Source organism: Atractosteus spatula, chromosome 19, assembly GCF_055471065.1.
Source record: "Atractosteus spatula isolate fAtrSpa1 chromosome 19, fAtrSpa1.hap1, whole genome shotgun sequence".
Lineage (NCBI taxonomy): Eukaryota > Metazoa > Chordata > Actinopteri > Semionotiformes > Lepisosteidae > Atractosteus > Atractosteus spatula.
Genome location: NC_142724.1, coordinates 8,653,005 through 8,680,773, shown reverse-complemented (window position 1 = coordinate 8,680,773; position 27,769 = coordinate 8,653,005). Strand labels below are relative to the sequence as shown.

The 27,769-nt window shown below is 41.5% G+C and overlaps 2 protein-coding genes across 4 annotated transcripts; both read right to left on the bottom strand.

Moving 5' to 3' along the window:
* Positions 1 to 301: 301 nt before the first annotated feature.
* Positions 302 to 14,260, bottom strand: rbm38 (RNA binding motif protein 38). The gene is made up of 4 exons (XM_088937223.1): positions 13,773 to 14,260; positions 10,477 to 10,600; positions 8,087 to 8,141; positions 302 to 1,869 (listed from the first exon to the last, which is right to left on the bottom strand). The coding sequence occupies exons 1-4, from the start codon at positions 13,980 to 13,982 to the stop codon at positions 1,569 to 1,571; spliced, it is 690 nt and encodes a 229-aa protein (XP_088793349.1). The 5' UTR covers positions 13,983 to 14,260; the 3' UTR covers positions 302 to 1,568.
* A 5,268-nt stretch (positions 14,261 to 19,528) lies between these two features.
* Positions 19,529 to 26,633, bottom strand: rae1 (ribonucleic acid export 1). 3 transcript variants are annotated; one of them, XM_088937489.1, is made up of 13 exons: positions 26,577 to 26,633; positions 25,839 to 25,935; positions 25,491 to 25,595; positions 24,962 to 25,054; positions 24,525 to 24,611; positions 24,138 to 24,224; positions 23,677 to 23,748; positions 23,260 to 23,367; positions 22,760 to 22,866; positions 22,025 to 22,100; positions 21,267 to 21,461; positions 20,596 to 20,681; positions 19,529 to 19,863 (listed from the first exon to the last, which is right to left on the bottom strand). In XM_088937489.1, coding segments are annotated over exons 2-13 (1,107 nt in total). In that variant the 5' UTR covers positions 25,929 to 25,935; positions 26,577 to 26,633; the 3' UTR covers positions 19,529 to 19,862. The 3 variants fall into 3 exon arrangements, with proteins under 3 accessions (XP_088793615.1, XP_088793613.1, XP_088793614.1); XM_088937487.1 differs by lacking the exon at positions 19,529 to 19,863 and having other exon boundaries at positions 20,592 to 20,681; XM_088937488.1 differs by lacking the exon at positions 19,529 to 19,863 and having other exon boundaries at positions 20,592 to 20,681; positions 26,513 to 26,605.
* Between the last annotated feature and the right edge of the window lie 1,136 nt (positions 26,634 to 27,769).

Sequence of the window (27,769 nt, the reverse complement as noted above, 5' to 3'; positions counted from 1 at the left end):
ATGGTGACTCATAATACCCACTGTATAGGGACTCTCTATTTTAAACAAATTCAAACAAATTGATTCAGTATTTCTCAGGCCCAGATTGTAGCCATTTTATAATCCCTTTTGCATATACTGAATATAGAACATGGCCCATTGCAGAAATAGGGAAGCAACCTGGAACACTACTTTGAACAGGGGTTTCACATACTGTTGTAGGACTTCCAACTGCATTCAGATCACTTCTCTTGTAATGTGCTCTTTTCAGTGTCAGGCTCTACCAAAATGTTTGAAGCAAAAGCAAGCAAACCACTTTGTGTATTTTCCAATATTTACAATTTATTTTTATTTGTATGGCTTCATTGTACATAAATAACATGGTACTGAAAACGCTCCAAAACCTCCGTGTCAGCAAATTGCGGTTATGGAACAAAAAACTAATATCATTCCTTCTGAAACTTGTCCCGTTAACTGTACACTGTTCTTTAACAGTCTGCAAAAAGCTCATTGTTCATGTTTCAAAAGTTTTAATCTGTGAACCAATAGAAGCAAATAATCCAGAACGAGTCTGTAAATTTTAAATATTTCAACATAAATACTGTAGATTTATCTTAAAGATGCAGCAATCTTCTTTTAAAAAAAGTGGACACGAGCATGATTTTTAAAAGCATAATTTGACATGACCTTAGATTAACAGTTATATATAAAATACATAGGTTTTACAGTGTCAACTACCTTATAAATATTAACCCAGGACTCCCTTACCCCCCTCCCCCCTGTTACCATTGCATATTGAAATCAGTTACCCTAACTGGATCTAGAATAATTTAATAAGAACAAGTGAACATGAGCGTTAAAGACAGAAAAAAAAAATCTACTTTAAAGGTTTCGTTCTTTAAAAAAATGGCCTATGATATTCACAGTGGGAAAAGAGCATTAGTATAGCAGTCTTAAGGCCTCATAAAAAAGTATTCCTGCCTTTTTTTTTTGGACAATTATAATTTCAAAAAGATTGAAGTCTCACCTCGTACCTCTCAGACTGAATGAAAGCAGTCTGCTGTCCCTTTTAGGAGACGGTAAACTTGTAAATTCACGGCCTGACTGAACGGAAGCCACGCGCAGCGCCTTGATGACACCGAAATGCTCGACCCCTCCTCGGCGGACGGGGGGGGTCTCTTCACCCGCCCGCGCTGGAGCGGCCTGTACAGCCCAGTCTAGCTGGTCCTGAGCCGGACCACCCCTCCCTCCCCCCGGCGCGGTGAAAGGAGGTTCAGGTTCTCCTCTTTTGCAAAATCATCAGCAACTCGGGACGCTCGTCGCTCAGATCAGGACCGCGTTTGGCAACAGACACGGGTCAGGTTTCCATTGTTTGCAAAAACAGAAACGACAAGGACAGTGGCAATCAAATGTCCAAAATGTGTTTGTGGAAGCCCTTGATGCGATCGTGTCCTTCAGTCACAGAACTTCATCCTGGTGTGTGGTGTTGCATCATGTCATAGTGCAATTGACTGAGTCACCAGTCCCCCCCCTCCCCCCCCAGGACCAGCAGCGCACGGCCCCCCCTTCTTAACCCCCCCCACAGCATCTCACTGCATGCGGTCGGGGTGCACCTGCTGGGGGGGGTACTGGATGAAGGCAGCAGAGGGGGCAGCTGCCGTGGAGAGGGGCTGCTGGACTGCGGCAGGGGTCGAGGCTGGGGTGGGGGGATACCCGTACCCCAGGAAGCTGGGCGAGGCGGCGTAGGGATACTGCTCGAAGGCAGCCGAGGCATACTGGGTGTAGGCGGCGCTGTAGTCCAGGTAGGGCGAACCTACAGAAGACACCTGGGTAGGGATCACCAGCCCTGGCTGAACGAAGGCCTGGGGGTACATGTATTGTTGGGTCAGCCTGCAAACAAGATATAGGACCGTTAGTCACATGAAGGAAAGGGGGGGAATGCATCTGTTGAATCGGAGAATGACTGCTATTCATAATCAAACTGTTTTTCGGTAATTCTCCAAGCACGTCACAATAAGTGACCACCCATGTCTTCAAGCTCAGATGGAGGTGTACTTGTTTTTCATGCCACTAAACAGAGGATATATTAACAATATTAAAAAATCAGAGTGCATTTCACAGCAACTACCTTCAGTGATATGAAGTTAAGCAAATACTTCAGACCTGGTTGCGTTTTCAAGAGAGCAAATTTGTTTGGGTAATTAACTGTTGGACTATCCTTGGTTTCCCCCCAATAAAGAGCAAGTCTACATCCACCTGAGCACATTATGATTGAAGATTTCTGCTTCTGTAACATTTACAGCGATTGGTTGGCTTTTTCAAGGCTGAGTATTTTAGGAACATGCTTCTCATCGATGCTTACATTCATGACTTTCATTAAAAAGTTTCATTGGTAGTTCTGAAACACTAGAATTAAGTCTTGGTCCACTTTTATCAGGTATTACAAAACCAGTGCTAAACCAATGTGTGGAAAAACAAGAGTTCAAGCAAGTCTAGGTCTGGTTTCCACACACTTCCACAACAGGATTCATTTTACCTGTTAGAAAAGGTGCAAAGCAAATGGAACAAGTCAACTTAATCCACCTGTGTGAAGCAGCACAAACTGACAGCACAGAAACAGGTGATAAAAATGATTGTTCCACTTTGCAATTTAGTGATCAGGCCAAACATTAAACCACAGTCTTTGACTTGTGCTGGGAGCAATTCAGAAGAGATGTAGAGGACTAGGCCAGAGGGCTGCTTGCTTTAAAACTGGAAATTTGTTGTATCTGTTTAGCCTACAGATACAAGACTGATAGCATTGCCTGTGTTCAGGCCCATGGTAAGGCTGTTCATCTTGATCAGGATTGCCCAGGATCTGGAATCTGTGTTGGGGCCAGCTATTTTTAACTCGGCCTTGGAGCCTGACAGCCAGCACTGCAAGTCTCCCTGCACAGCTCCTCTGAAGACTATGGGGACTGACAACCAGCCAAAGCCAGACAACAAACATGCCATGTAGAGCAACCCAGCGCCGTTACAAAGGAAGCAACCGGCTGGCTGAGAGAGAGAACGCACAGCTACTGTAACAGCACAAGAAATCAAATACATAATCAAAGTTGATCCTAATTTCTTATTTTGAATGCTTCAAATTCGCAATGCCAACTCCAACAAAATAGTGATACTAAAATATTACTTTTGTGCCTGTCTCCTGAAGTGGGGGGAAAAAAAAAAGAATGAGCATTTTATCAATGTTACACCTGGCTACAAATGGTTGGTTAGTGGGGATCCATCTGCTACAGTAGGGCTGTAAAAATCAGATCCAGGCACACTGCTATATGAAGTGAGCTTCATTTCACACTTTAACCAGCAAGGAGTGCAATCAGTCAGGTGATAACATGTGGTTTCCTCACTCAGAAAAGATGAACTGGTGGAAGTACATCCGCCCCACACACCCAGAAACCCCTTCAATAGGGGGTGGGGGGAGGTATAGGTACATCCATCCTCTGCAGCCCTGCCCCAATCTCCAATGATGCACAGAAGTCCAAGTGATCACACTTCAAACTATAAATCGCCACCGTCACTGCAAACCAAAGCCATGCTAGAAAACGGACGATCGCTCTCAGGTGTCATAAAATAAATCACAGCCAGTTCAATACACACAGGGTAAAGCACTCGATTGCACACCACAGCACTGCAGAGCACACACTTTTCAGACCCACAGCCAGAGCCGCAGGGGATGACAGCGATGGTGCTCCTAAGGGAAAGAGCCTCCAGTCAGGGAAAGACCAGGTCCAAACCTCAGAGGCTACCTGAGCCATGCTCCTTCCAAGCAGACTGCTTCAAACTGCCACCAGAGCACCAGAAAGAAGGAGTTAGAGACAGTTCAACATTGCTCATCACTTTAAAAAAAAAAGAAGAGACAGAACAAGCAAAACAATGACATGCAGCCGTGTTGAGAATTTACTGGTATAGGAATGGGGATAAGGTCATGGCCTTTTCATAACAACGGAAGCACATCAGATCCAATTCATAAATCTGGGGCAATATCTTTCAAACGACTTTTTGAACATGTTTATTTGTTGCACCATCTTGCAGTGTGGAGTTATTGCATCTTGTTTCTTTTTCTATATTCCATATACTGTATATCAACGCTTTCACCCCATGCAGAGTTTCAAGGGAGAGAAGCAAGGACAAGCTGTAAACCGACTGAGCTTTAAGAGCTACTGAAATCTTAGTGAAGTCTGCGAATGAAGTCTGGACAACCAACAGGAAATATTTAAACAGATCCTGAAATGGAAGTCCTCTCCCTGCACATGACTTGGTCGCTCAGTTTGCATTTAAGAAAATGTTTTCTCATCGCAACACCCACTGATAAAGTACCATGAACATACACAATAGCCAAACTATCAATTATGAATGTTAGTTTGTAGTGCTTTGCGCACAAGACTGGATTAACAAACAATGCTTCATTCAGTTCCAAACCGACGCACAGAACATTCTGCGATTTAGGATTTGGCACTCTAGTGTAAGACAAGGAGAAACAAAATGATGGTCAAGATCATTAAGTGATGAGGGATATTTAATGGTTAACCCAAATATAATACTAATTACATAGTGTATGTTTATTTTAGATTTTTGTACTTGGCTAAAAGGGTGAAAGAGGGCAACCTCAACCTAGATTAACATTTCAGTCTGCTTTTCCTTTTCCCCCCCTCAGCCCGTCTCTGTTTATACCCATCATCAATGAAGAGACAGTCCCCCATGCATAGCTGGGAGCATCTGGGCACACTGGAGCTCTTGGAGAGCTGAGAGAAGTGTTCAGCACCCCATTACTCCTCATTTTAAATAGGAATGCAAAACACAGAGGGAAAGAAGCAGTGCATTTAAGAGCTTGTGACATACTGTGAACATTAGCTGTTCTACTGGAGAGGAAAAAAAAACAAGCGCTTTCCCCAGTTTAAAATGAAGAAAACCGGTTCAATTTCTCCCTCTTGTCCCGTGGGGCATAGAAGGCCCTTCTCCCTAGCAGATATGTCCCAAGTGAGGGATAAGTCTGATCCTCACAACACTGGTGTTGAGGTGCATGTGCTTTTGAAAAAGCAAATAACTTGACAATCTCAAAGGTAAATGGGAAAAACAGAGGAAGAACAATACCACTGCTGAGCTTTGTGGTTTAAATCCTTGCACAACAGACAATCCAGCACTACGAAGCCACATCTGGTGGCAAACGCTTTATCATGGGTTTTAGAAATCTCCTGGCAGGATAATGCAATGCCTATTACCAGTCAGCTTCCTTCAGCATGACTGAAGATCAGTGGTCATTTGGGTAATATCCCTTAAGTGTTGAAGGGATATTTCAACGCATTTATTCAGTTCCACAGCCATATTAAGGAACACCAAGTGGAGACTACAGAGAAACCAACTTAAAGGCGTTTCTGCCAGCTGGCCAAACAAAACCTCAACTATATATGACTCAAATACTGTGCTTAATAAAATGGGAAAGAAGATGCAATTTTCAAAAATTGTAGGTATTATTAGGTATTTTCATCCTTCGATTTATATGATTTCAACAAAAGCAAGTTCATCCAAATCTCGATACTTTAAAAGTAGCAGTGGAGGAAGGGCGGGGCCAGTCTCTTCAGCATTCAGCCCCTCTTGCACATTTTCTTTGTCTTAATCCCCAGGCTCCTCTGTCTGAACAGGAAATGTGTCAAGTTTTCACTGCCTTTTCCCCTCCCTATTGTGTAAAAGAAAAAACTCACGTCTGTCTCAGCCCCCTCCCCCCCACCTCATCAGATAGAAGATGGGCGAGTAGCTTCCCACACAAGCAGACAAGTGCCTGAGCACGAGCACAGCCTCCCACCTGCCTGCACTTCACCCCAGTGCTAGTGCCCCACGCCCCCGGGCCAAGACTGTGTGCAGAGGACGGTACCCAACTGCTGGCTCCAGTACAGTACTCAAAACAAGGTTCTGGTCACCCTCAGGAATTTCTTCACCTCCAGCAGCACCTTTAACCTTCAAGGGCCACAGAGCAGCTGTGCTGCTGGAGGGGCCATCTGCTGTTGACATTACAGATAAGGACACTTGTCTGGTAGCACAAACAGGACAGGTGCTGTCCATATCACTACACGGGGACAAACAGGTATGAAGCAGCCTTCTTCTCTTTTAAGGGAGTAAACTATTAGCACTCTGTGCTAATTTCAGTTTTTTCTTATTGCCTCAGAAGCAGTGTTTCTATTTTATTTTCTTAAGACAGATCCTTGCCTGTTTTTGAAGAGGGCACGTATTGCCTATTGTTTTCACTTTGTTTTCCCTAACATATGCTTTTGCAATTGATTAGTTTCACATTTCCACAGAGGTTTCAAAGCTTCAGAATACTAAACTTTTAAAGGAATAGATACCATACGACTTATTTAACCAAGACACATTACTCCTTCCTGCGTTTTGTATTCTAAAGAGTTTCTGAACACCCAGTGGGATTAGAAACTACAGTTTTTTACCTGCCCCCTCTAAAAAAAAAAGAGAATTGGCATTTGGTTTTCCATCAAGTAGTTAGAGATCTGTTCTTGATGCAATGTTAAAAAAAATTAACAGCTCAGGTACAGAACAATTCCTTTGAGGAGTTTTACCCCAAAACATTAAATACAACCGTGGGAACATTTCACAGTTGAGTTAAATCCACGCTATTAAAGCACAACAAATTGTATACCTCTTCAATCAGAATCACTTGTTGAACGATGGAGTAGAACATACTCCTTCAAATTCACTCCACTTCAGTGAGCCTGACCTTGAACTTGGTGAGGCAATGAGGCCCTGTATATCTGACTCCACAACAGAAGCTAGCAGCACAAGACTTCTGAGGTCTTAGTTATCATTGAAGTCCAAACATTAGCTTTTGCAAAGCTCTATCACAAGATATGAACCAATTACTAATTTATAAATGCTTCGGGCCACAGTTTGCCCTGCTCCTTGAAAGCCATTTGGATCAATAATTAAGACAAATGTTTAAAATTTAAAGTGCTGATTACCTAAAACATGGTCTTCTGCTATCCTAATCTCAGACAAGATCTGAATCTTACACCTTTATATGCTATATTTACACATTTTAAAAGTCTTATTAGAATGGTGTTATCCCTCTTACATTTGATTCTCTGACCAGGTCTGGAGTCATTTTTGCTTCTACCAAAAATAAAAACTGACAGTTTTAGTGTTTTTTTATATACAGGAGCATGGATTCTGAACAAGAGAATCTGAAATCTCCTAATTTCTCCTTTAGAAGCTGGGCGGATGCGGAGAGAGGTGACAGACATGCAGATGGAATGAATGTTTGTCACCTACGTCAGCCCTGGCTGACAATCTTGGAAAGTACGGAGTGAATCCAGACACTTCCCATCCTATAGACTTTCTAAGACCTTACCCTACAGCTCTAGAAGCTTTACAAACCTTTGCACTAACCTCTACCATTGAACACGTTTATTGTAATCTCTAGCCCATGACAGGATAAACTCTTTGCCTCTCTTGCCTGTTTACAAAACAAGCCATTTTCTTCAGGCAGCCCAATTGAGGGCTCTCAGATTTTGAAGATTAACAGAGACCACCAAGCTGGAAGGATGTTATCCAATATTAGCCATGTACTTTAAAAAAAACACCCCCATTTCCATTTACTAGCAAGAATTAATTAAACGTGGGTAAAACAGGCAAGTAAACAGGTTTGTAAAAAAGGCAAATAATACTAAGTGATCAGAAGTGGACAATATTCAATGAACTAAAGACAGACCCTGGCATCAGCGTAGATCTAACACGACTTTCCCCAGATTGAGCCTATCCTAGGGCGAGTGCTCAATTTACTCTCCTTTTCTACACTTATCAGCCTCTCGCCACTTACATTTTAACTAATGGGGTGCACATGCACTAAACTGTGATGCCTATTTTAAGGGATCTAATGCAATTGTAGTATGAAGTATAGCAAATAAACTGAATTAAGCCTTTAAATTAAATGCGGAAACTATAATCTACACAAGGCAAGGAACCGTGTACAGCAGGTCTGACTAAGCTCTAAGCAGGGTTAGCATCTGAAAATGACAAACAGGCATGCAAGGAGTCCCACTTCCCTCTTCCCCTCACTTACCCATACTGTCGCTGGATTAGAGATGGGTGGATCTGCTGAACACCGATGGTAAAACCTAAGACACAACAGGGCAAGAAAACACGGGTCAGGAGAGCCCAGTGGTGAGCAAAGCCAAACAGGTCTCCACAGGGCATGCTGGTCTTGGTCCTCTGGCCTCATAGTCAACTCAGGTTCCAGTTCTCTATGCTCCTGTGGTTTACAGTCCATCCATGGAACCAGCTCACAAATCACTGCTTAGATCATAGTGCCTGTAACCCAAGTGTCCCAGGAAACTATGAATCGCATCTGGAACAAGGACAGCCAGAAACTTCACTCATGCCATGCCAGATTCATACACACACAATGCTTTTAAACTACAGACCTCCAGGACGTTATATAACTTATGCTCATGACTAAACTGAGAAATGTGGGCAGATATGCTTTATCTGACTAAAACTCCTAAACATAGAAGCTTTTCTAAGGGTTTTATCAGCTGTTAACTGATGAACAATGAGACAAGAAACTGTAATAAAAGTGGTGGGGATTCCCCAGAACAGTCATGGACCTCACTTGCACAGTATTTATATTTAGGCATGTTCAGGACCAACATGGCTGGCTTACCCATTGTTCTGTGTAACCATGGTGAATTGTAAGCCAATATTTGATAAATTAGTAATCCAAGAAATCACTTGAATAACAATAGGTAAAGAAAAAAAAACTAAAATGAGCCAATATTCTGGACACCTTTTCCATTAAAAAGTTTTTCCAAACTAGGATTCTTGCAGCTCACACTTAACAGAAAAGGAGTTCTAGGTTTATAGAGGCTTCAAGGTCTACTTTTTTCATCACCTAAGCTCTTATCTGAGTAAGTGACCCAATTCAACTCTAAGGTTTTCCATCATGACCTGCCTATAACTCCTGCAGATCTCTAACCCCCCACAAACTAGAGCTGCAGAACTGAAGCCAGTTGCAAAAACAGCTCGAGCCGGTGTCCCTACAGGACCCGACACAAAGCATGTCAAATTTAATGACTGCAGTTGCCGAATCTCGCTGCCATTTCTGTCCTAAAAGGTGTCAAATTATACGACTAGGAACCACAGGGGGCGACTACACGACTCCCTCGCGACTTTTCAGCACGGTTCCAAATCTCGTATTGCGCCGCGAAAGTACCGCGAGGTGGCCTCATTTTGGCGACCTATCAACACGGAGCACCCTGTAATAAAGTAAACATGGAGAACAAGCAGGTAGTTTTCGCTTTCGCTGTGGTCTGTGCTCTTCTTTGTGACCAAGAAAAAAAGAGGATAGGCTGAAAAAGTTGGAGCAGATCACATTTGTTTTGTCATGGTACTCCCGGTTGAGCGCTCATTGGCTCATTCTGACTGTCACAGACACAAGAGCCCACCCATACGACTTGCGACTCGCCACGAGAAATCAAACCAGTTTGCTTGTCGTAGCAAGTTGCAGAGAGTCATAAGGGCTGTTAAGAGCGCTATGACCGAGTCGCTGGAGGTGTCACACTACACAACTGATGGTAACGGGCACAAGCTGTGACTCTACAACTCGCTGTGATTTTCTTACCATTATGTAAATGAAGGCTATGACTGAAAACTAGGAAGTCATGTAGTGTGACAAAGGAATTAAATTTACCTCAGGTGTTTGCTGACTTTTCACGGTGTTTCACACAGCAGCTGAAAAGTTAAACATGTAACCTAAACGTGACCAGATTTAACTGCCTCATTTGCTCAGTGGCAGCAATCCATTTATAAGAAGTTACTTTTTGAACTAATCCTAATGAGATGTCCAGTACTGGTCAGGGAGAGCCCTGCTCCTGTGGGTTTTATAGCCTGCCTTAAATTAGCAGAGGTTAAACACAAAGCATTGAGAGAATGAGAATGATTGATCCAATTAAGTCACCCAGGCAAGCGTTGGACTGAAAACCTTGAGACTAATGAAGACACTCCTGCCACAGGGCAAAAAGGTTAACCACTGGGCTTACCCAGCAGGTAAAGGATGATCATTATTAACCCAAGAAGGAATTCTAATGCTTTTTTCCCCACTTGCCTTACTTTAAATAAGATCACTTTACTGGCCATATAAAATTTCTTGTATGCGGAATTTGTCGTTTCACATACCCCAACTTGCTCTCCACGAGACGCACAGGGAGAGAAGCTTGGGGTCAGAGCGCAGGATCAGCCATTTATACAGCACCCCTGGAGCAGCTCAGGGGCCCAGTGGATTAGGATTCCTCTGCCAGGCCACGGGACACAAAACCACAACCTTCCAGCCACAGATCCTTAGCCACAGAGCCACCGCACCGCCAGAGCCCACTGCGACATCCAGTGCTTCCAGAGATCCTACCTCACACACTGAACGGCGACTGCAAGTCCTGGCCATTCCTCTGGCCTACTCACCTGCCTGCAGGCTGCGAGGCTTGGCCCCCAGGTAGGCCAGGTTGACATTAGCCTTTCGGCCATCGATGATGGGGTTGGGGTCTTTGCAGGCTCGCTCGGCAGCTCCCCGCTCCGTCATCGTCACCTAGCAGAGACGATAAAAGCGCACACTTCTCAGAATACGCACTCCCACACAGCTTACGAGCCCTGTTTAATATCATGCTCTACATGAGGGCCACAAGCATCAATACCAAGCCCAAAGGACCCTGAAGGGCCTTTTAAAAAAAAGTTACAGGTGCTTTAAAAAATATAACATCAGTTGGGCGTTTTCCACCTCAATGGTGTGTAACCAGTGAACGAGACCAATGAAGAGACCCGTTTCAACTGCACAGAACTTGTATTTGTTGCTTGGGCAGAAGTAGCTCTGCATCTCGGCAAGCAAGTTTCTTCACTTAATTTATTCTCCGATCGAGTAGGAATACTATAAGAGCTACAAGACCCACATATCTGCAACTCATGGGATACAATGGCAGTGTGTCGCCAAACTACAAACTCACAAATAACCGGTAAAACCAGTAATTCATGATTAAGGTTTAAACCGTTAATGAAGGGATTCCCGGGTTCTTGTTTTTGTTTATGTAAACATACTTTCGGTTAGGAGCTGCAGGAAATTCTCTCTCACAAACATACACAGCTGCAAACGGGTCAAAATCCTGCCTGAATGTCAGAACTACACCTGACGAAGGGTACAAGAAACCAAAAGGTGCCACTTCATGAGGGAGGAAGTTGCGAACGTGCAATATTAACACGTAGCACCCCCTTCCAAACTTGTTCTCTGTACAATTAGTATGACTGTTTCAAGGTATCACATTTGTAGGTGGCCATCTGATGGGGGGAGGGGGGAAAAAAATCAATGTTTTCATCCGAGAAGAACACAGTATAATTCATTCTTGGGTGGAGTTCCACATCCTTAAATACAACCCCTCCCACCCAAAAAAACATAGCAAAAAAGAGCTTCATATGAGTCTGGTCTGTAAAAAAAAAACCCAACAACCTATAAATGAGGGGTTACAGGCAGCAGTGTGTAGTTGTTGGAGGTCTGGATTCCAGATCATTGGGTCGTCTTGTGGTTCACCTCTTCGGCTGTAACCATAAGCACGCAAAAAGTTCACCAGTAACTTGCTCTGGGTCCCCAGGTTAATTCGCCACCGACTCATCAGGTAAACTAATGAATTAGGTTTAAAATCATGGCACAAACTGTGATAAATTGGAATTGGAGAGTCCATAAGTCACCCTCCAATACTGAGGAGTGTGGACATGTAGGGCACATTGTGACTTGTACTGCCCATTTAAAAAAAAAATCCCTACCAAGGCCTGAATGTGTTACAACTGAAGTTGTGGTCAGATAACTCCTCAAGGTCAGAGTGTGGAAAAGTAGTGTAAAAGAAATCGTAGAGAGATGCAGTCATACTGGTTGTTCAGGTTTTCAAAGTTGTACCAGCCATTTGAACAGTGGAAGTGACTCACACTTACAAACTTGAAAAGATAAGGACAGGTTTACACACAGACAGAATATAAGCACACTTTCTGGTACACTCAGTATGGCACAGAAAAGGGAAGTCAAATCAACAAGTTTCATGCCAAGCGCAAAAAAACGTAGAGGCGAAGTCTGTGAAGTGATCTACACGTCTTGCACGGGGGGAATACCGAGAACAGAGCTCTTTCACACAAGAAATCTCGTTTAGGAAAAAAGTTTTCCTGCTCCTCTGAGAACAAGAATAAAACAAGTGAGGACAGCCCAAACTTGCCCTTGCCTTGCCATAGGGATGATGACATCTAATTAGAGCGTTAGGCTCATTTACACAACGCGCTGAAATATCATGTCCTTCAAACGCAAGAGCAGGTGAAGTTTAAATCTCGTTCTGTCAATACGCACACATTTGCCAAATGGACTGGCAATACATGACGTAACCGCTTAAACTCCTTGCCCAGATAAAAATCACTATTCATCTCTAGCTTTAGTAATAGCTTTTGATGTCGTTTGCACCCCTCGTTTTTTAATAAAATATGCAATATATTGAAACATTTAAAAAAAATAGTCCTTACGTAATATTAATGCAACCAAATCACATTTGCTGTGAAGTGGGTGGTTATTAAAATCAACAGGGGGAAATTCATCACAATACCATGGGGAACAATCAGTGCTGGAAGTGAGCCCTAAAATAAAACCGCCTTGCATTCCTTCAAAATGAATCTCGCGAAAACCAAGAAACCTTCCGTGAGACTGCACTGCAAGGACGGTGATGTTATGTGCACATTTCTTGAACTTCTCGCAAACAAAGAGCTCCACGCACACATAGCAACGCGACGTGGGCACACAAACACGCCACCCGGAATGCGAGCTCAAGACCTGTTCCGTTAGAACAATAACTTGGTGTTCCGGAAGGAAGCGTTCGGCGAGTTCACCTTGAAGAGCGGGGGATGTTTTTCTTAAAAATTCAACTTTTGGAAATCCAAGCCGAAACCTTATTTACCATGCCGTGTCCTTCCGCATTCTCCCCCAACTTTTGGTACCATAGCCAGCGAAAACCAGTTCTGGACAGCGGGTAGACGTTCGCTGGCGAACAGCTCGCCCTTGTCGCCGCTCCTCGCCCGGGCTGTGAGACCGCATAGCGAACTTTGTTCCGCTCCAGTTCAGACCGCGAACTGCATTTCATTTCCCTCCCCACTCACAAATAATAAAAAACACTTTCTCTGGGCGCTTTTGTTGTTTTTTTTGCGGAACCTTTCTGCCCGTTGTAACCCCAGGCTCTTCGGTTTCGCATCTGGATAACACGGTGTTCCGCTATCCAGGAACGGGATGCGCATTTCAGTACTCGATTTCAGGGAGAACAATAAAAAAAAAAACTGGTCAACGCTTAAAAACGGGCATCGTCTTTGACATGCCTTTTTAAACAATAGTGTGCCGTCCCATGGCTTCTAAACAAACGCCAAGCGTATTTTCAAGGGTATTACTCATACACCGACACGTCCATGTACATACAGTATATAGCCGAGGGCAATGTGCCCCATGCCAAACGCGTGTTGACAAATCATGAGCAAGCAAAATTGAAGTTATTGCCACCCTCCACCATTCGAATGGCAGAAGTCACAAACGGATACAAGCCCATCTTGCAACATAAACCAGAACGCAATCGACCTATGGATGAGCATAACGCAGTAAAAAACATTATTAATACTAATTTTGCCCAGCTGTCAACAGTCTAGCTAAAGCGCCTAAATGAAAGCGAAATAAAAACGCGTTTCGCAATACTTACAAAGCCGTAACCCCGCGATTTCCCCGTCTGTCTGTCCGTTATGACCACAGCTTCTTCAATGTCCCCAAACACCTCGAAGTATTTTCTCAGAGAAGCGTCGTTGGTGTGATACGGTAAGCCGCCCACGAAGATCTTTGTAAAAGTAGTGTCCTTTTGAATTGTTGGATGCATAGCTTCCAGAGACCCGTTCACGAACTGGTGCAAAAGCATTAAATAAATATGAAGATATTAACGACACTTAGGACGATGATTCCTAGTAGCACAAGAAATGCAACACATATAAGCAACGGGGGTTGCACTTTAAAACATTAAAAAATAAGAGGAAGAATCCAGAGGTAGAGTAGAATATTTTTAGACTCCGTGTCCGGTCTGTGTCTTCCCTGTATAGGTTTTTATTCCGTGTATATTTTTATCTTTCTTTGAGAGGGTAAGACGCTGCCGCCTTAATGTAAGTTTACACTTCGCAGGTGGCTTCCTTCATTTACCACTTGACAAACCTCCCGGAAAGGCTTTTATATGGGCCTGTGGTGACCCCGCCCACGGACCTTCTGATCCAATCACCGGACAGAGTCTTTGGTCTCTCCCGCCCCTTCACACCGCGTACCTCCGCTGTGGATGGCTTGTGACGTCACTCCAGCCCGGATCATGCCCCACCCCCCACGCTTTCGGCTTGCACCTGCTTTTGTCTTGAACACAAAGAAAGTCTGAGCGGAGCTGGGCAGTGCAGCGCCAGCGGGCATGGTGCTGTCGAAACACTTTCATTTACCAGCACCCGGATTAATAGCAATTCATATTAAAGTCCAAGTCATCACCCCCCAGTTATGCACTTATTGTTTTTTAAATATCTACAATTTATTTACGTGTTCACACACCCTTGGCGGTGTGTATTTGATTTAATTTCAAGGCATTGCTTTCATGTTTCAAAGAGTGTTTAAAGAATGATTTGTTGTAAATTACAAGGTACACACGCTGACAAAAGGGTTATTTGTGCTACGAGCAGCGGGCCTGTGGGGAAAAAAAAAACATTGGCTTGGTTTCGACTTTCAGTTTAAACAAGAGGCAGCTGCTGAGCACACGCCGCTTTTCGCGCCCGTCGCCTAGGCTCGGGAGTACAGTATTTGCTCAGCAAATACTCTGCATTTAAAACCCACGCTGACCCAGCTCATATCCGCGAAACGCCAGAAGAAAAATGACAGATACGGTTTTACAGAGCAAACAACAAAAAACCGCCCCAAAAAGCCGCCTTTAAATATGAATGAATCAGAACTGTACATTTACCACATACAACGGCACCTGAAAACCGGTGGTATCGGCGTTATCCACCGTTTCTATTTACTTATTTTACAGTCGAGCTGTGTTGTATCAGTGGTCGTTTTAGTAGTTAGAAAATTGACCGTCCTCTTTATTACTGTTTACCGAGTCTCAAACTCATGTGCATGACAACGTAACAGCAACGACCGTTAATTACAATACTGACACCTAGCGGATGCAAACCCGCGGCCTCCGTTTCCCAGCTGCTGGTGTTCATCACCCGTGGCCCCTCGAGATACCCCAGATATTATGTGACGACAACTGTGTAGGCCATGATGCAGATTACCCTTACGGAATGAAGACGGTTCCCTGCTGTTCCTGGAACTAGAGCTCCGCTTTCCTTTTCTCACTTAAGTGCCTCTAGAAAACAAAATACCCATACACACTTAGTCCTTGCTCTGTTCTGAACATGTAAACCTCGTACAAATATAAAACAAACCTGAATGGCCCATCTTCAGGTCTAACATGAATCCCTGCCCCAGGACATAAAATGTAACTCCAGTTATGTCAATTTTATTGTAAACAGGTAAATTTGTAGCTCCTCATATCCACCTTTTTTTGGCCATTAATTAATGACCTAATTGGGGGTGACCTGTGATGCACTGGTGACCCCCCTTGTGCCCTGTGTGCTCCTGAGACAGGCTCCAGGTTGCCGTGACCAGATGCCATATTATCTTTGCTGACTGCCCTATCTTTCTTACACCCGAAGAAGGCTCCACAGCCGAAACGTGGTGTGTTTTCTTCTCTTTTCAGCGTGGGATAAACCTATTAGTTGTTCCTTCGTGACCAGATATGAGCAGCTTTCTGGTAAAGAACACAGAGATGGATGGATTCCTGCAGCTGAAATATTAATGGGTACGTGCCAGGGGCAGTGAGCGAGTGTGCCTACAGCATTTGTTCTTAACCAATGTCCCATGTGCCCTGGAGCAGTGGAGAATACACTGGAGAAAAGGGGGGGGGGGGGGGCAGCAGCAGACAGTGTCTGGAGGCTTCAGGTCTGTCTGATCCTTTGAAAAATACGAATATCAACAGGCACTGGAAGCATCCATCAATCTCATACTTCACACTGACAAGGACAGAAGCCAATAAGAGCAACTGATCATTTTTAATTTGTTTCAGTTTAGTGGCAGCATAGGTGCCCTTATTTTGGCAGCATAACAATCTTACAAATAACAACTGCATTGTTTATAATGATCTAAAAGTAATCCATTTAGCAATTCTGCTTTTTTTAAAGAAAAAAGGGCAGTGAAGCTGAAGTTCATGGTTTATTTATTTTTTAATCCTCAGCTCTGCGCAGTGTTTTGCTGTATTGAGGATTTAAACTTTTGTTCAGCTTTACCATAAAGGTGAGTCTAATTTCTCCATACAGTTTCTAAGGGGAACAAATGATCTATCAGAAAAAAAGCAGTTTGTCATCTGAAGTAACCATGGAAGTAATATGGTAGGGGATTTGAAAAATCTTGTCAAATCTTTCAGCAGGGAACATATTTCTTTCTGTTTTCTCCACATGAAAGAAACTGCCAAAGAATTAGGCCTTGAAGCTGTGTTTATGTAAAGCACCCATTTCTCACCAACTGAGAAGAGTCACAGGGAAGTAGTTTAACAATAGGCTCAATAAACTAGATGCTTCTCACCTTGAAACATTTTTATTTTCTGTGAGAGCCTCCGGAGTTTCACACGTGCCATCGTTTACCTCCTCATTGTCACATCGCTGTCAGGAACCTGATTCCCTCTCACCGTCTCCCTCACAAATTTACCTGAGCATCATTGCTTTGATCCTGTGTTTCTTAACCCACCCAAACACGCTTTCATTTTTATAACTCTCCATTTTAAACCTTTAAAAATATTCTCCTAAATAATACTTCCATATCTTTTAAACTAACCAAGATAAGAGGACACTGTTTTGGATGGGATAGTATCGTCCGATAAGTGATTATTTTTATTCAGAAATAAAAAAGAGTAAAAATGTTTATTTGGACTTTATAGAACAAGAAAATGGATACATTTGCCAATTTAGCAAGCAGTTAGCATACTCCTTGCCTCTAATGACAACAAAATGCTCTCAGGTTAGATTACTTGCTTCCATTACTTATCAGTTATAATAACTGAATTGGCTATACTGTAAAGATAAATTCCTTGATTTGTCCAATCTAAAACGCACTGAAATCTATTGAGTTTAAATGAGTGCTGCATCTAAAAAGCACATGGAATCACAAAGTAAAAAAGCCAACGACCCATAAAATGTATTCTTTTTTTTAAAAGTCAGTTGGCAAGAAAAATATCGGATGCACTAACAAAAAGCCTCCAATCACTTATAAATTAGGGGTTTGAACTCTATTACATTAAACTACAACACCACTCATTCCTTTGTATCCATATGAAAATCCAACATCTGTATCCTAAGGAGTTACTGTACCATTGGTCATACTTCACTCAGCATTCAGAGATACACAGCAATCTAGGGCACATTAGCCTTTAGTTCCAAATGCTAACTATTTAGATTGAAAACATCTAGACCTGTAAATGCAATGACAGAATCAGTAATACAAACTGGGTCTGAGGTGCCAAGTGGTCATTCAAGTGAATACCCATTTGGTAAGTAAGCTGCAAGGCTGCTGTATAATGTCTGTCTTATCTATTGCCTCAATTGTTTTGTTAAAAAAAAAGTACACCTTAAGATGTGCTCATCTTTTTCACCTTTGTTTTTGATTCTTCACTTCATCCAGTCAGACCCTGGTGGTTTTCAGGATTGTCCTCACAGACGTTTGTAATGAGCTTCACTGTTATTTTTGCATCATAATCATAAAGAGCTAAATTAGGTAAAGCACAGAATTTGCAAATTAAAAAGAAAACAAATGCAACAATTCTGACCAATCAAATCAGAACTGTAATTTCTATGCGCACACATTTATGACACCTTAAACACAGTGATTGTGTGAAGGTGAGATTGTGTGGTTTGAAAGATTCAAATGTGCCCCATTAAACCTAATTGTATTTACACTTCAAGATCAAATGAATTCTCTATATAGCCATGCTTACATTGATAATTGCCGCAAAACATACAAATACATTCATGTATTCACTGCAATAATTACTAACCAGATCTCTGCCGACCATTAAAAGGATAAAGAATGAAAAGCATCAAAAATCCCCTGTGGAAAATGTAAACATTTGTGAAAAGAGAAACAAGGCACGCCCCCTGGTGGAAAGCTAACACAAGGAAAAAACAACGAGTATTGTTAAGGCACAAAAAAAGACTATTGAAAGCTCAAAACCTAAAAACAAACACTGGATATGACCTCTGCTGCAAACAGGTATGCTGGATGTCCCTTTATTATTGATCTTTAAATATTTCTAAAGTGTTTCATTATTTATACCTGAACACTATGAATATGAACACATAGCAGAATCATTTGCAGACCACAAAGCATTACTGTATCAAGACAAAGTGAGGTGATGATTTGAAAAATGAAAACGTCTTGGTCGCTCATCATAAACCCATGGTACCATTCAGACAGAATATAGTGTATTTGAACTTCACTAATGTCCAATCAAAAGCTAAATCAAACTCATTGCATATAATGCTCTTTAAAAATAAAACATGCAAGGATAAAACTTTTAAGTCCTCGCGTAACAAAATTTGAAGGTCAGGATCCCAGTGGTATGTGAAATGAGGGATTGCAAAGAAAAAACAGGCTGCTGCTATGGTGTTGGTAAGACTAGTAGGTGGAACTGTTCCCTGTGAACCAGAAAATCCAAATCAATGCCCTGGAATGGTGACAAGTGACTGCTGTAGAAGCTGCGGTCCTTCAGATGAGACGTTAAACCAGGAACGAGTACTTGGACATGAGAGTTATTTTGCCAGTACCAAGAAGAGTAGATTTTGAACTCGGCGCCCAGGCTAAACTTCACTGTTGACTTGCACGATGCAGCCACCCTTCCTTACCCCATTTCATTCAATTCTCCAATATCTAGTGCAGCTGCTGCGTGACACGCATTGAAATGGGGTTCCCCTCCAACTGTATGTATGTGAAGGGCTCTAGAATTCTGTGGGATGAAAAGCATGATACAAATCAGAGCAATCCCAATTACTAGTATATTTATGCATGATAGATGAGCTGCGTTTTTATAACATTAAACTTACTTAACTTGAAAGGTTTAAGTGCAAATTGATCAACTTCCTATTGACAACACTTAAGTAGATGGACTGGGTATCTTCCCCTCCTCAAAAAGATTTGAGTTGCTTAAGACATTGGCTGTCTCTTATCTTATAATAAACTGAGGACAGTATAATGGAGTATTTGGTTGCTCTGATCATGAAGGTTTCAAAATGCTTCTGTGCAAGAAAGATGGACAGAGTAAGGGTGTTTCTTCATGCCATGTTCACACTCCATATGGAGATTCTCCCCATTAAAAAAATGGACACCGTATTGGAAAAATAGTGAAGTGTGGAACATCCTTTTATTTCTTTTTAAATCTGCACCTTAAACATGACTAAATCACAAATGAACAGCAAAACTGGAATCCAAAGTGAATTAAGATAACTTGCAGACAAAAACAAATCCCCCCTGCTCTCCTGGTCCTCATGTGACCAAAGTAGTCACGCCCATGGCTTCAATGTGAGCAGAAGAGTTCTGCCAATTGGTCCGTTTATACACAATGCCCCACCCCTGGTCCAGGTGTAAGCCAATAGAGGTTTTCTTCTATATACATATTAAGGCAGGTCTTCCGTTTTCCAACCCTCTGGTGTTGCAGAATAGAAGTGACATAGCTGAAGAATCTGAAGACAGGAGGGGGAGCAATGAGTCATTAGAGTATCCTGGTTTTTACAACAGATTTTATTTTGTGTATTCATAAGAGGGGAGGGAACATTCACACATCTGAAATCTATTTCTAAGGGTGTTAATATGATAAAACCTGTTCAAGCTATAAACATGATCATGGATACATCATTTTAAAGTTTTATCTCAAGTTAAGAATTCTTGGGCAGAATCAGAGCTAAAGCTCATCTATCAACTTGTGTTGATAGATGTAAGTTTCTCACTTTCTATAAGTAAGAATTCCACTGTACCAGTACATGTACCAGTTACATATGGCAATAAAGTTCAAGTTCAAATGAGAAAGATAGATTCTTATTTGACAAATGACTTATGTCCCCTTTTCAAGAAATGTACTCCCTTGAGGTACACATCTATAAAAATGAACCCTTTTCAAAGAGTTCTTTAGCAAAAACAGCAATCGAGGCAAAGTCTCAGTAGGTAGCTTTCACTATTTGTTGCAACACAGAATTGGCACAGAATGACTGTGCACCGCCTTGCACATTCCTACATACAAACGGTGCTCTGTAGCATTTCATTTGCCACTAAGTTTCTACAACAACAAAGGGCCTCCCTGGGAGAAAAACCCCCTTCCTCTCTATCGGGCCTGCAGGGCCGCATCACAGCACCTTGAAAGAAACAGACAGGGAAGGGCAGCCGACACAACAACCCTCACGGCTCCAGCCTATTCTCACCATTTCTTGTTCCGGGGTTTCAGCTCCTCAGCTGCATTGCGCAGGAAGATGTAGTTCTTTTTCTGAGAATTGTAGTACTCGTGCCCCTGGGGAACAAATAAAATTCATTCTCCGTCAGCATGGGCACAATGCGCCTGCTTCCTCCCATCTGTGCTTGTAATCATTTTTTAAAAATTCTCGGACAATAGCAACAAACTGTTCAACAAAAATCTCAAATGCATAATGCACATTATGCTAAGTCAGCAACATATTACATAGGAACAAGTAATAGGTTTATTCCATGCTGAAAAAAAGAAGAGAGAAAACACAACGTTTCGGCCGTGGAGCCTTCTTCAGCTGACACCTTGTTCCTTTGCAGCCTTGACAACTTGTTCCTTTGCAGCCTACGCATTCTGACGCAGCTACCCACCTGAACTACTACATATTACATACATTTTAGAAAATATCTTTAGCCCTGTTTAAAATGGAAACCAATTACTTGAATTCCTTTAAAAGACTTCAGTCTTCTTTGAACTGTTTTTAAACCATCAACGAGGTGGCCAGTACCTTGGCATAAAAAAAAAGACTTGAGTTTGTACTTGAGGGACTTCTTGATTTTGCACCTTCAAGACTTGTTTCTACACTTCTGAATTGCCCTCTGGGGGTTCTTGCCCTGCAGGCCCTGCCATTACCTTAGACCAGTCATAGCTGGAGGCATAAGCGAAGATGTTGCCGTTGCTGTTGAAGCAGCAGGCCGTGATGGGCTGGTCCAGCTGCTCTGAGGTCTTCAGTTTGGTCCGGGCGTCTTTGTCCCAGAAACTGAAGCGCCCATCAGACCCAACTGTAGCCAAAGTCCCATGCACAGGGTGGAAGGAGATCGCGTTAACCTGTTGAAGAAAAACGCCTCTATAGAAAAACAGGCCAGAACTATTTTAAGGATAAAGACACCTTGTTTGTTTTTGTGGTGTTATCTGTTGCCACAGGGAGTGGGAAAATGTAGACAACATTAAATTTATCATATATCTTAAGCTGTTTCCTCGACCCCTCTTTGTCCTTGCACCCACAGAGAACATTGTTGGCTTTTATTTTTAAAATATATTATTGCTTATTTCAAGCTCTTTGCACTGTAAAATGCCCTTTGGGGAATATTTCCCATTTTATTAACATCCACATATAAATGGATATAAGTAAAGGAAGGGTCAATTCTTTGTCGTACGGAACGATTTACTGACTACAATTTTCAAATTAAAATTTGATAACTATAACGGGGGTAAGCTCAGTATTTTCCAATGCAAGATAAACACCATCCACTGAAATCTAGTTCTCTTCTCCTGAAAAACCCATTACCACAAAGCTTTGATATCATCTGTCACTTTTGTCTGAAACGTCACTCTGCACTCAAATACGGTTAAATATTTTCTTGCTCTTGGGAAAGCTCAGACATACTTACAGCATAAATATCTTGTGGTGTAGAGGTGTTAGTTCCATTGGACCTGTGACACTTGAAGGTAAAGTTGTCCTTGGCTCTACAACACAGGAAAATCTTACATCCTTTCAGGTCTTAAACACCCAACCACTAGTTTCACATTACTACTGATAGTCAAGTGTAGTGACTTGATTTTGAAACACTACACAAAGTCGGGTGTGCTACATTGAGCCTACTGCATATGAGCAATATAAAGCATAAGATTGACAGTTTCAGTCTTTTACTTCATTGTCACTAAAGTGCTTTAACAAGATACTGAAAGCAAATCCAATGCAAACTTTTAAGCAATGTATAGGTATGTTCTATAGTAATATTTAAGACAAGCAAAATACTGTATCAACACCTTCATGCACTGAAGACAAACTAATGAAATATTAAACTCCCACCTCCACCTAATGAAAGCAGCCTAATGGGCTGAGCAAAGCCAGTTTCAAACAAGAAAATGTAACCAGACTCTTAACCTCCCTTTAGATTAAGAAAATATCGAAGACCAATGCAATACAGACGGTCCTTATACTGAACAAGGAACTGCAGAGATTTCTTAACTTTAACTTATGTCCATCCATATCTATAGGCTATTATTTTACATGCACTGCATTGTGCGTCATATGCAAGAAAAAAAAGCAAAAAAAACAGGCCATTTGCATTTAAAAACATCGTTGCCACACTGGTTCCAGCTAAACCGAGTGGGATACCTACGGGTTCGGGGGGTTGATGTAGTGAATAGCCACTCTCCCCTCGATACTCCCTAAAGCAAATCCAGTGGGCTTATTCTGCTTGTCCTTAAAAATGGCAACACAGCGATGCTGGGGAAGAACAGCAAAAGACAAGTCATGATTCACCAGGGCTTCAGAGAATGAGCAGTGTTCCAGGGTATTAATCCTCTTTAATTAAGAAAGCAATGTAAATCAACCAAGGAGAAGTGCCAAATTGCTGGTGTGCTTCTACAGCGATCAATTGGAATGAGCTGAGGAGCTGAGATAATGCAGTTACTCAGCTATAATCACCAGGAGAATAACTTCTTTTCATGGCGATCAAGGAAAACAATTATTTAACCAGGGTGAAATAGTTTGACAAAAAATTGGAAATTATTTTCAGGACTAATAACTTAACTGCTGCTTTACACCTATAAACAGTTTAAAAAGCCAAGACACGCCTTTGAAGTTGCAGTTTTGCTCTCCATAGAGAAAGCAGGTTACCTGATGCTTCAGCGGAGATTCTATCCTGCGGAATTCCGAGGGCTGGTTCTCTAGCTGGTAGACAATCAGTCCTCGCTCGGCTGTGGCTACCACTGCCATCGGATAAGTCTACATGGGACAAAAAGGAATCTCCTAAAACCCCATCACCCCAGCTCGAACATCAGTTATTCATTAAGCTTAAGGAGTTGTAACAGGACTATCAGTATTCCCCAAATAATTAGCCCACAGCATCTAATTTTTAAATTTCCATGATACGATACTCTGGTACTAAAGAACTGTAATCATTATTATGTTTATACTGTACACAATCTATGATATTACTATAGACACATTTAATAGTGTTGGGTAAATGCTGTGAGCATCAGCAGGAACATATGTAATGCAGTCGACTCAAAGGTTTATTTTGAAGGTCCTCACCACATCAGCACAGTAGCATCTCTCTGGCAGCTGCAGAGACATCACTGGGTTTGGAGAGCGGGTGTCCCAGAACTGACAGAGGGAATGGTAACAATATAATCTTTAAAAAAAAATCAATACAAGACTGCACAGGTATGTTCAAATGAAGTCATTATTTAAAAAAAAACAAAAACAATTTTGAGGTTGCTAGTGATAACAAAAAGTACTGCATTTTATAATTACATTCAATCTGCAGAAGTCATAAAGGAACAACTGTAATTATCTAGTTATATACAATAAATGCATGGTGACTAAATCTTACAATACATAGAGGAGAAAATTAACAGCAGAGCACAAGTTAAAGATGTTATCATAACTTAATTTTTCAACCACTTAATTACACTATTATACACTATACGAGATGAAAATGATTATTAAGTACATGTTAAAAACAAATCAACTTTTGCTACTAATGTTGTTACCTTTAAAGTCTTGTCCCAGCTTCCGGTCATGACACAACTGTAGTTTGGAGCTTTTATCCAATGGACAGTTCTGATTGGGGCATCGTGCTGAAATAGTCATGTAGCAAGTTTTACGGATAAGAAACTTTGCTTAAAAGTTATAGATTAAGCAAACCTGAACAATGCTTAATTATTTCAGTGTTTTAAAACAAAATCAGAATTTGTGATGCAGAATTTTTCAGCAAACTATTTCCTTTAATGAAAAAAGAAACATTTATGAAAGTTAAACTTTGCACACACAACATTTTTTTAAAAAGTGAGTATTTATCTATATTCTAAATGTACCATTTATACATGTTTATATTTATGAGCCTCAAACAGTACATCAAAAAATGAATCAGTACTTACCTGGGCTATTTGCATTGCCTGGTTGCTGTTAAGATCCCACATTTTAGCAGTTTTGTCACATGAAGCAGTGAAAACTTTGCTCCCATCCTAAAACACACAAAGCCATATAAACTTCTGAGGGCAAAAGACTTCAGTGTGCTAACAACCGAGATGGATCTAGACCTGCTCATTCCTGTAATGACTCAATAAAGTTGTGCTCTCTAAAGTACTATAAATATCAGTGTTTGGCATACAAACTCTTTCACAAGGATGAGAGAAAAACACAGAAAAGACAAAAAGGTGCAATGACTTAGTGAAGCCCCTTTGTGCAGTTACCTGGCCCCTGAAAGTTTAAAGATAGACATCTGATTGGGATTTTCAAACTGCTCTACAAAATTAAAATAAGCTACGCACCAAAGCATCTCTAACAGAAACCCAGAAAATGCATCAAGACGTACATCACTCCAGCAAATGTCCAGCACTGGGCCTGTGTGCGTCTGCTGTGCCTTTGGGACAGTCTGTCCATTATCCTGCACCTCCCAGCAGCGCACCTGTGGAACACAAGGTACGGGTCAGGAGCATAAAAGGCGACATTAAATCAGGTAAATGACTCCAAACCAAACAGAAGCAGGTACACATTTCAAAGTGTCTCCCGCAAAAGATGGGAAACGAAATTCATTTCAATCAATGGATATCAAACGAGAAACGTCACATACTTCATAACACGGGGGTGGACAGTCCTTGTTGTGGTGGGTCAGTGTATCAGCAGGTGTGCATTCCGTGTCGGCTCTTAACGCCAAGCTAGCTGGTTACAGGATTAAATGGACCATTTTACAGCTTCTCCCAGCTCACCAGGTGCTCTTGCTTTAAAGAGGCCTTGAAAGCCTGCAGACGCCTGGCCCCTCCAAGCCCAGAACTGCCTTCATGTGGTCACTTAATTGCCCACCATTTCCCATTACTGGACTCCCAACACCACCTGTTACTCACATCATTGGCCCAGGATCCTCCAATCAGGAAGTTTCCCGGCATGGTAGGCGGGCTGAAGGCCAGGCAGCTGATGCTGTCATCAGGAGGAGACGTCACTTCAACATCCTGAAACCAATAGCATTTCAATTACTTCTAACCTAACAGCCTTTCAGCTGCTGTCAGTTTTTTTTTTTAAAGCAAGGTAGGTCTTGCCTTTTAAAATTCGCAAAATGTAACGATTCTGGTATTGCGGTTTTGAAAGCAGAAACATGGTTTCACGCCAACAATGACCCTTCCTCCTCCATCCGCTCAGATCGAGAGGCATCTACTTCTAAGCACAAAGCTGCTGATTTTAACTCCAGCTCTTACCTTCATGGGGTTGTGGCTGTCGGTAGTGGCGCTGCCAAACACGCTGGTGCCCCCTGATCCGAAACTAGAACTTGTCCCGAACAGACTCATTGTAGTTCTAAACAGGAAAAGATTGAACAATTTCCACAAACAGGTCTTTGCTTATTACCTCTTGTACATTGGCACTGGACAAGCAAGCTATTACTTGTTCATCTGAAAACAGATACGCTTAGGCACTGGAAGAGGGACTTTCTAGAAACTGAACTGCATATCCGGTCAGCGGTCTTACAGTCATGCTCTGCAACCTAGGTCGAACGATTCCATTTCATTTTCTTCCTTATTTTTAAACGTTGTATACTATCACTTTACTTTCTGAAAATCAGCATAATGACATAATCAGTTTAATACGAACATAACCCTTTATGTACTGAGCCATAAATATGAGCCATTTTATTTTACACCATTACTCCAGCTACTATTCTCCATAACAAAGGTCTCAAACCGTAGAACGTCTTAAAGTTTGAGATACGTTATCGAGATTGTAAATACTTTGCAATCGTTCTTGCTTTCCCTAATATCAGAACACGCAGGCTACCTTCTCCATCCACTACTACACACTAGGAAGCTCCATCACAAACGGATTTCCTATAAACCTCTTTAATTAACATATTAACTACTAGCTACAAGCTCTTTACCTGTTTCAGTAAAAACAAAAATATCGTATTTATCACAGCCCTAAAAAAGCAATTGTAAACCGACCTAGACTGGGGAATTCGCCGCCACTCCACTGCCTTTCGCTGCTTCAGCGCACTGTAATTACGTCACCGGCCTACGGAAACGTAAGTGGGACAAACTACACGTTATTGCGGTAATTATATCGTTCACATGACGCCTTACACCTTACATTCAGCTCAATCAATGGTCTTAATGTATTGATCTGAATTGAAACTAGTGGAACTAAAATTAGTTTTGTCTAATAGGTAATTATATTTTAACAGATATGACTGAGTATGGTAAAATATAATATTTTATCATATAGTGGATATAAACATTGTATTTGGTGAAACCAGAAGCTTTTCTGTTATTGTGAAACAGGTACACTAATGGTATGCGCTTTATTGTAAATATATTGTGTAAACTTGCCGAATCCCTCATGTTATTTTTTAAAGAACATAATAAAGTGTTTCAAATAGTGACATTCAATCACGAAACTACACCACTCTTGTGGTATATTGATCTACTCTCACATAACGTATTTCTGCATTTTTATAATGATGTTTTCTTGAACAATGACAGCGCACAATTTGTTTGCGTTTGCATTTATTTCCATGTCAATAACATCGATCTTAAATTCCCGGAATGGGAACTGGTTGGTTACAAAATATCCATTCTACAGTAAAACTAGTAAAACTATAGGGGCAGTTGCAACCAGTATTTAAAATTAGTTACAAATACTGTTTTATACTGTGCTCGTTACCTTTCGACAATAGGAAGGAATTCATATTTGTTCCAGACTTCTGAGCTCTTCAAATCCACTGTCTTCTTCTCTTTTATTGACTTTTTATGGTGTAACAAACTGCTTTATCAGATCTATAAAATCAACTACCACACTTTCTGTCAGCTTTGACAGACTGTGCATTATACCCATGAATAGTATATTTCATGACTTGATATATTACTGTTCTGATAAATGGAATTTTATAATGAAATTATAAGCATACATTATGTTAATTTAATTAAGATGTTAATCTCAGAAATGTCATTTGAATATTTGCATAGATACATTTCATTTATTGTTGACACTATACTTCATCACATTCAGTTTTGTGATACGATGTCATGGAAATGGTTTGTTTGTATATTGTGATAACTGAAGAACATCTTAAATAGGTACTAAACCTGAGGATCATCTCATCCCCAGCTCCAAAGTTCAATATAACTGGAATTTAATG